We start from the raw sequence: 10,000 nt of genomic DNA on the forward strand, positions 1-10,000 counted from the left end.
GTGTGTGTGTGTGTGTATGTGTGTGTGTGTGTGTGTGTGTGTGTGTGTGTGTGTGTGTGTGTGTGTGTGTGTGTGTGTGTGTGTGTGTGTGTGTGTGTAGCTTGTAAGGCACAAGGCCTGCTGGAGTGTAAGAGTGGGCAGTGTATCCCCAGTGCATTTCACTGTGATGGAGACGTTGACTGCAAAGATGGGAGTGATGAAGAAAACTGCACCAAACAGCTGGGTGAGATTATACACACACACACGCGCGCACGCACGCACGCACCAAACAGCTGCGTGAATCTAACACACAAACGCACACACACACCACAAACAGCTGTTTGAGTCCAAAACACACACACAGAACAGCTAGGTGACACATGCATGCACAGGCATATATAAACATATAACCACGTGTGGTGTAGTTCAGTTCTACACGTGTGTTCTCCTGTAAACCCACCATATGTGGTGTAGTTCAGTTCTACACGTGTGTTCTCCTGTAAACCCACCACGTGTGGTGTAGTTCAGTTCTACACGTGTGTTCTCCTGTAAACCCACCACGTGTGGTGTAGTTCAGTTCTACACGTGTGTTCTCCTGTAAACCCACCATATGTGGTGTAGTTCAGTTCTACACGTGTGTTCTCCTGTAAACCCACCATATGTGGTGTAGTTCAGTTCTACACGTGTGTTCTCCTGTAAACCCACCACGTGTGGTGTAGTTCAGTTCTACACGTGTGTTCTCCTGTAAACCCACCATATGTGGTGTAGTTCAGTTCTACACGTGTGTTCTCCTGTAAACCCACCACGTGTGGTGTAGTTCAGTTCTACACGTGTGTTCTCCTGTAAACCCACCACGTGTGGTGTAGTTCAGTTCTACACGTGTGTTCTCCTGTAAATCCCACCATATGTGGTGTAGTTCAGTTCTACACGTGTGTTCTGTAAACCCCACCATATGTGGTGTAGTTCAGTTCTACACGTGTGTTCTCCTGTAAACCCACCACGTGTGGTGTAGTTCAGTTCTACACGTGTGTTCTCCTGTAAACCCACCACGTGTGGTGTAGTTCAGTTCTACACGTGTGTTCTGTAAACCCCACCATATGTGGTGTAGTTCAGTTCTACACGTGTGTTCTCCTGTAAACCCACCACGTGTGGTGTAGTTCAGTTCTACACGTGTGTTCTCCTCAGGTCAGACCATCTGTGCTCCAGGTCAGCCCAACTGTGTCTCCACCTCTTGTTCTCCGGGTTGCAGTGGTAACGTCTCATGTGAGCTGCGGAATACCGGCACAAACTGCAGTGAGTTACACAGCACACCTGTACCTGCAGGAGTGTGTTATACACCTGAACATCACACCTGTACCTGCAGGAGTGTGTTATACACCTGAACATCACACCTGTACCTGCAGGAGTGTGTTATACACCTGAACATCACACCTGTACCTGGAGGAGTGTGTTATACACCTGAACATCACACCTGTACATCACACCTGTACCTGCAGGAGTGTGTTATACACCTGAACAGCACACCTGTACCTGCAGTAGGGCTGTGAATCTTTGGGAATCCCACAATTCGATTCAGAATCGATTCTTGGGGTCACGATTAAATTTTTTCCAGATTCTTTCAGATCCCAACGATTCGATTAAAAAAAGATTATTTTCCAATTCAAAAACGATTCTCAATTCAAAACGAGCTGCTGGCATGAAAGCAGAGTACAATTATAAAGATAATATAATTGTAAAGGTTTTATCAACATATAGCAAAAATGTAAACACACAAAGGTAAATCCAAGACAACATGTCTGTTTGAGGCTGACACTCAGAACACTACATTAAACTAATAAAACTGTAGTAAAATAAATAAAATTGGTAGGCTTAGGCTAGCTGCCAGAACTGGCCACTACTCAAAAATTTTATTATACAAAAACAATGCTCTCTCTGTAAAAACAACAAATTGCTTCGTACAAGAATTAGGCTTAGGCTAGCTGCCTATTTCTGAGAACATGCCACTTCCAGAAACAAAATTACATGTTTTTCCTTAACAAATCACAAAAATAAAAAATATATGAAAGTGCTTCCAAAAATAAAAGTGCTGTTACATTAATAAAATGGGTAGGCTTACGTTAGCTGCTTCACAGATGAAAAAAATATATATATATATATACCGTATTTTCGGCTATACCGAAGTTCACTTCTGACCACGACTTCGCAGTATTACGACAGTATTATATCTAAATATCTAGTTAGGACAAAACTAGAGTGCTCAATGAACCAAGTTATTTTTATTTTAACTTTATTTTACCAGGAGTTATAATCATTGTAACTCCCGAATATCATCTGTAGCGTCTTTATGCGTGTGCAAACGATCAAGCCCATTCTAACCCGGGCCGGGTTGACGGTAAAATCTAAAGTGTTTTCAAATGGTTGCTTTCAAAGACCACGGAGCCGTTTGGACTTCATACTTTAGCGGCGCAACAACAAATACCGTACACTACACAACCCGCTGTAGCTTTACTAGCATGCCTGCACATAGTCAATCCGGTTTCCTCGTTTTGCCTAGCACTACGGTAGCTGAGAAGGAACACACGCACCTGGAAAAAAAGCGAATTTTTAAAAATGAGAACCGATTCTGAATCGTTTAATGTTAGAAACGCGATTCGAGCTCGAATAGATTTTTTTCCTGCACCCCTAACCTGCAGGAGTGTGTTATACACTTGAACATCACACCTGTACCTGCAGGAGTGTGTTATACACCTGTACAGCACACCTGTACTTCAGAGCTGCGTAGAGAGGCGTAGTTGTTATAGAACTTTCTAGAAAATGGAGGCAGGTTTAGAGGTAGTAGAATTTTGTACTCTGACTAGGAAGGTCGTAGAATTCTGCATTCACAGAGTTGGTAGATTTTTGAAACAATTTTTTTGTGTGTGTGTGTGTGTGTGTGTGTGTGTGTGTGTGTGTGTGTGTGTGTGTGTGTGTGTGTGTGTGTGTGTGTGTGTGTTTGTCAGCCGGCTGTGAGCCCATTTCGTTGGAGCTGTGTATGAACCTGCCTTATAACAGCACGCGTTTCCCCAACTACCTGGGCCACCAGTCTCAGAAGGAGAGCTCAGTCAGCTGGGAGGCGTCGCTCTTCCCTGCGCTGGTCCAGACCAACTGCTACAAGTACCTCATGTTCTTCGCCTGCACGCTGCTCGTGCCCAAGTGTGACCCTGTCACCTACCAGAAAGTGCCTCCCTGCAGGTGTGTGTGTGTGTGTGTGTGTGTGTGTGTGTGTGTGTGTGTGTGTGTGTGTGTGTGTGTGTGTGTGTGTGTTTACAAGAGAGAAAAGGTCTGTCAACTTATTTCTTATAAATCATATATGTACTTAGTTAAGGTAACATCACATTATAGCGAGGCTGAGTGTGCGTGTGTCTGTGTGTCTGTGTGTTTGTGTGTGTGTCTGGGTTTGTGTTTGTGTGTGTGTCTGTGTAGGTCTCTCTGTAGGAGCTCTAAAGACCGCTGTGAGTCGGTGCTAAGCATTGTGGGATTGCAGTGGCCAGAGGACACAGACTGTGCGCAGTTTCCTGATGAAGGACAAGCTAATATTTCCTGTCTGCTCCCTGACCCGGAAGTAGATGGTGTGTACTGGGCTGTGTGTGTGGTGTGTGTGTGTGTGTGTGTGTGTGTGTGTGTGTAGGGTTTGTGTGTGTGGATGCATGTACACTACCAGTCTAAAGTTACACTTGACTAAATGCACCTAACAAAGTGCATGTTCTTTTTTTTTTTTGGCCCACCTCCACCCCCCCATCTTTGGAGGACAACTTTGTTTTTATGTACAGATTTAAATGGCAATTATAACAATTCTGTATAATATATAGTGTAGTGATAACAATATATAGTGATAACAGTATGCAAAGTGATAATTATTGGGGTTAGGTGGACCAAGAAAAGAGGGGGAGAGAAATAATAAAAAGGGAAAAGACAGAGGTAGGAGAAAAAAGGAGAAGAAAAAGAAAAGAAAAAAAAAAATAATAATAATAATAATAATAAAAAAAAAATAAAAAAAAATTAATAATAATAAAATAATAATAATAATAATATTAATAAAATAAAACACGCAACCAGCTCAAATGACCACTGCAAAGAAGTACAGAAAGTAAACCAAATACATATAGTGCAGATGAGTGCGATGTATGGGTGTGTGTGAGTGTGTGTTTATGTGCAACCTAGAAGTGCAACATAGGATAGATGTATGGAATGTACTTACCAGCAAGGGTGGGTAGCTGCGACAGCATTCCCCCAGAGGCCAGAGGCGGGCGGAGAGAGACCCGGGAACCCCACCCGCCCACGGCCCCCCACAGAGCGGTGGAGTACCAGAGCCGCACTTCCCAGAAACCCTCACCCGCCCGCCCCCGCAGGCGGGAGAGAGAGACCCCGGACAGCGCCCCACCAGTCAAGGAGCGCAGGTCCAGGGGAACCAGAGGGAACAGAGCGCCTCCCCCCCAGGATGCCCCCCCCCCCAGGGGCCAGCGGCAAAACCACGGCGCCACGCGCCCGGAAAGCCACCCACCACCCGGCAGGGCCCACCTCCCGCCGAGGAGCACCCGGCCGCCCCATATCACCACCGCCCAGGGGAGCGGGCCAACCGCCCCTACGCCGGCGGGCCAAGCCGGACACCGGAGCCCCAAGGCGCCCCCCCTCTGGAGTGGTGCAGTAGTCTCAGGGGAGTGTCCATGAGTGAACCGGGCACGACCAGCCCCGACCCAGAACCAGCTGTCCTCACCCACCTAACCAAACCCACCCTACATTCGCCCCTATACACCCCCACCATGTACACACCCACCCCCACACACACACACACACACATACACTCAAATTCACCCTCACACCTCCAAACCTGGCCATATGTCCCCTCCCTCCAACACGCACTCATTCATCCACCCATTCAGAAACAAGAAGAAAACAAGGACAGAGACACACACTTATCCAGACTAGCACACCCTCTGCGGCAGGGGCAGATGGCTGGACCAGCAAGGACCAGTAGCGGTCCTAGGAAGCCACCAGCCCAGTCCCGCGCCAGCAACCCCCCCCCCCCCCCGCCCCGGCAGGGAGCAGGAAGTGGGTGAAGGAAGGCCTTCCCACCCCTCCACCCCCAGTGTTGTGTGTAGGTGTTGGTGTATATGCATGTGTCGTAGTGTGTGATACTATGGTGCAGTTAAAATTGAGGGGACAGATGCTAGGGCAAACGTGAGTGCATGTCCACACCGTCCCCTCAAAGGCCCTCAATGTCTAAAGTGCAGTAAAAACTGAGGGACAGACAGTGGTGAGCAGATGGGTGAACCATGGCAGCAGGCCCACCTCGTCAACCTCTGGGTACCTGCCTGTCCCCAGAATCCTAAATGAGCAAGGATGTGTGTGTGTGTGTGTGTGTGTGTGTGTGTGTGTGTGTGTGTGTGTGTGTGGGGGGGGGGGGGGGGGGGGGGGGGGGGGGGGGTGGGAATGCTTAGGTCCAGAGGAAAGGGTCCTCTGGAAGAGGAGAGCCAGCTTGCTAGCTGGCTCATTGAGCACCGAACTTCACTGCCCCCCCAGCTCAAGGCAGGGAGCGGTCGACCCGGGGAGACCAGGGCGGCAACCCCCCCCACCACCACATCCAAGCACGGATCCACACCACCCCCACCACAGAGAGCAGCCGGTCCGCACATCCACATACACCTAGACACACATTTCTTTCATACACGTATGCACTCACACACATTTAACCCATAAATATATACATATATACCCATATACATACATACATCCATCCATATATATAAATATATACATACACATACATACATATATACATATATATCTACACATACATATACACCCACACACGCTAGTCCCATATACACCACACCCCTGTGTATGCACCCACAACCATACCAATCGCACAGTGAACAAACGATGGCAGACATCAACAGTATTGAGGACATGCTGGTCGGAGTCCGGAACCCTACCTCCCGGCCCACCCCAGACATCCCCATCATCCACCACCCCACTCCCACCACCCAGGCACCTCGGAGCCCCAAGGCCCAGACCCGACCCCCCGACCCAGGCCGACCGACCCACCCCCCCCAGCGGCGCAACCGCAGCGGCGCAGGTCCCCCCGCACGGGCAGGGCCCCAGCTCGGGGTCGGGGGGGCCCCAGGCACCAGGCCCCGGGTCCCGCCACCCGGCCCCACAGGGGAGGCCAGCCACCCCGCCGAGGGCCAGCACCCGCCCCTCCCCACGCCCCGGCCCCACACCCCAGAGCCCAGAGGGAGCGCCACCCAAGCCCCCCCCAACCACCGCCCGCCAGGGCAAGCACATGCCATCCCAGGTCGGCAGCCCCGGCCCCCCCCGCCCAGAAAGTGGCCGGCACGAGCAGTCTCCCCGGGGTCGGCCCCCAGCCACCAACCGGCCCTCCGGGGGCCGAGGCCCCCGCCAACACACCCCGACTAGCTAATGGAACTGATCAGTGGGAACCAAAGAGAATTAAATTCCTCCAACTGGTCTTTAGAGGAAGCAGACATTCTCTCCAGACAGATGTGATCGAGTAATAAATTTTTGTAATGAGTAATATGCAGGTCCTTTTTCGTTTTCCAATTGATAAGAATGGTTTTCTTGGCGATGCATAGGGCAGTGAGAACTATGTGTGATATGTCTGCCTCTGTATCTAATTCACTGACGTCTCCTAAGATGCACAGTCTGGGTGAAGTTGGGATGCAGCTTTTAAGCCCCGTGGACAATTCTACACATACCTTCTTCCAGAATTCCTTAACAGGCCTACAATCCCATATAGCATGCATATAGTTATCAATTATATTGCCTGTACAGTGGGTGCATATGTTTGATTGTGCTAGGCCCATTTGGAACATCCTTTGTCCTGTATAGTGTGTTCTATGAAGGACTTTGTATTGTATAAGTTGTAAGTTGGGGCTTTTACTTATTTTGAAGATATTTGTACATATGTCGGTCCAGAAATGTTGATCTGGATTAATAAATAGATCTCGTTCCCATTTGGCTATCGGAAGGGATATTGAGTCATCAAATTTTAACAATAATTTATACAATTTTGATAATAATTTAGGAGTATATAGATTAAAAAATTCAGTTATCCATGCTGATATTTCTAAGTTCAGTTGATTGCGGTTGAATCTCTGTTGAATGATGGATTTTAATTGTTGATATTCCAGAAATCTACTGTTGTTTATTCCATATTCTGATACAAGTTCCTGGAATGTGACAAAGTTTCCATCTTTAATAACATGTTCTAAATTTTTTATTCCCCTGTCATGCCATGATGAAAAATGTAGTACTTTCTTGTTCTGACAGATGTCTGGATTGTTCCAAATGGGTGTTAGTTTGCATGGGATGAGTGGGGACCGAGTTAATTTAAGGAATTCCCACCAGGCTGTCAGTGAAGTATTTATATTAAGGCTTTTAAAGCAGTCCTGACGCTTAATATTAGAGCTAATGTAAGGTAGGTCTGAGAGTTTTATTTTCCCGCAAAATGCTTGTTCTAGGTCCAACCATGGCCTGTCTATTAAGTCGTATTTGACCCATTTTAAAATGTACTGTAATCTATTGGCTAAGAAATATTGATAAAAATTTGGTAATTCTAAGCCACCATTGCGTTTTGGCTTTTGCAAGGTTTTCATACTTATTCTTGATGGCTTGTTTTTCCATAGAAATTTTGAGATGTTTGAATCTAGGGATTTAAACCAAGCAGCAGAGGGTTTATTTGGGATTAATGAGAATAAATAGTTAACTTTGGGTAGAACCATCATTTTAATGGTAGCCACTCTCCCCATGAGTGATATAGGTAAAGCGTTCCAACGTGTGAGATCATCTTCTATTGTTTTTAATAGAGGGATATGATTTAACTGCACCAAGTCTAACAGTTTAGCAGAGACATGTATGCCTAAATATCTAATATTACCTGATTGTAGTGGAGTGGTGGTCGTGTTCTGGAAACTATAGTTTATAGGCAAAACTGTTGATTTGCCCCAGTTGATGGAATATTCTGTTATAGAAGAGAAGCTGTCTATAAGTTTGATTGTATTCGGAAGGGAAGCTTGTGTGTTCTGTAGGAAAAGTAATACATCATCTGCGTAGAGACTTATCCTATGGTTTGTGGTTCCTGTGTTAATTCCTGTAATATTTGCATTTTGTCGAATTGCTGCTGCTAATGGCTCAATGAAGAGAACGAAAAGTGAGGGTGATAGTGGACAGCCCTGCCTGGTGCCCCTTTGCAGAGTGAAGCTTTGTGAGGTGATGTCGTTTGTCCTAACCCGTGCATTTGGAGAACTATGTAAGGCTTTGATCCAGTTAATGAAGGATGGGCCAAATCCAAATTTGTGTAGAACTGCTAATAAATATTTCCAGTTTACCCGGTCAAATGCTTTTTCTGCATCTAAAGATACAATGGTAGTCTCTAATTTGTTAATTGTGCAGTAATCTATTATGTTTATTAGTCTGCGTGTATTGTTGGCAGATTGTCTACCCTTGATAAAACCTGTCTGGTCTGGATGTATTATAAGTGGGGTGATTTCCTCTAATCTTCTGGCAAGTGCTTTGCAAATAATTTTAAGATCTACGTTTATGAGTGAAATGGGGCGATAGCTGGAAGGAAGTGTAGGGTCTTTGCCTGGCTTTAGAAGTACACTGATGTTAGCAGAATTCATGTCTGGAGACAGGACATGATCTTTTTGAACAAAGTGCATGTTCTAAATAGAAAAAAGGCCCTTTAATCTAATGCTAAAATTAGATGCTAAAATGTATGCTAAAATGTGTTTATAAAACAAATATAATTTGGTTTATTATTAATTTGGAATATTAATAAATTCTCAATAAACACAATTTTTTCATTTTTAAGCATAATAACGTGTGATTTCATTGCTTTATTAGCATAATTACGTGTGATTTCACTGGTTTATTAGAGCATAATCTGTGATTTCATTGGCTTTATTAGCATAATTATGTGTGATTTCACTGAATTATTAGAGCATAATAACGTGTGATTTTATTGGTTTATTAGAGAATATTGTATGATTTCATTGGCTTATTGGAGCATATTAACGTGTGATTTCACTGGTTTATTAGAGCATATTGTGTGATTTCGTTGGTTTATTAGAGCATAATAACGTGTGATTTCACTGGTTTATTAGCATAATAACGTGTGATTTCACTGGTTTATTAGAGCATATTAACGTGTGTGATTTCACTGGTTTATTAGAGCATATTAATGTGTGATTTCACTGGTTTATTAGAGCATATTAATGTGTGATTTCACTGGTTTATTAGAGCATATTAACGTGTGATTTCACTGGTTTATTAGAGCATATTAACGTGTGATTTCATTGGATTATTAGAGCATATTAACGTGTGATTTCGTTGGTTTATTAGAGCATATTAACGTGTGATTTTATTGGTTTATTAGAGCATATTAACGTGCGATTTCATTGGTTTTTTAGAGCATATTAACGTGCGATTTCATTGGTTTATTAGAGCATATTAACGTGTGATTTCATTGGTTTATTAGAGCATATTAACGTGTGTGATTTCACTGGTTTATTAGAGCATATTAACGTGTGATTTCACTGGTTTATTAGAGCATATTAATGTGTGATTTCACTGGTTTATTAGAGCATATTAACGTGTGATTTCACTGGTTTATTAGAGCATATTAACGTGTGATTTCATTGGATTATTAGAGCATATTAACGTGTGATTTCGTTGGTTTATTAGAGCATATTAACGTGTGATTTTATTGGTTTATTAGAGCATATTAACGTGCGATTTCATTGGTTTTTTAGAGCATATTAACGTGCGATTTCATTGGTTTATTAGAGCATATTAACGTGTGATTTCGTTGGTTTATTAGAGCATATTGACGTGTGATTTTACTGGTTTATTAGAGCATATTAACATGTGATTTCATTGGTTTATTAGAGCATAATAACGTGTGATTTCACTGGTTTATTAGAGCATATTAACGTTGGATTTCACTGGTTTATTAGAGCAT

The 10,000-nt window shown here is 44.4% G+C and overlaps 1 protein-coding gene across 1 annotated transcript in view; it reads left to right on the top strand.

Annotated features, from left to right (window-relative positions):
• LOC143497347 (atrial natriuretic peptide-converting enzyme-like) overlaps nt 1-10,000 on the top strand; it is a 51,763-nt gene that overhangs the window by 23,786 nt on the left and 17,977 nt on the right. The window contains exons 9-12 of the mRNA XM_076993249.1: nt 101-223; nt 1,165-1,272; nt 2,979-3,210; nt 3,442-3,587. Coding sequence (XP_076849364.1) covers nt 101-223; nt 1,165-1,272; nt 2,979-3,210; nt 3,442-3,587 — 609 coding nt within the window. The remainder of the gene's footprint in view (nt 1-100; nt 224-1,164; nt 1,273-2,978; nt 3,211-3,441; nt 3,588-10,000) is intronic.

Source organism: Brachyhypopomus gauderio, unplaced genomic scaffold (genome assembly GCF_052324685.1).
Source record: "Brachyhypopomus gauderio isolate BG-103 unplaced genomic scaffold, BGAUD_0.2 sc107, whole genome shotgun sequence".
NCBI classification, from domain to species: Eukaryota; Metazoa; Chordata; class Actinopteri; order Gymnotiformes; family Hypopomidae; genus Brachyhypopomus; species Brachyhypopomus gauderio.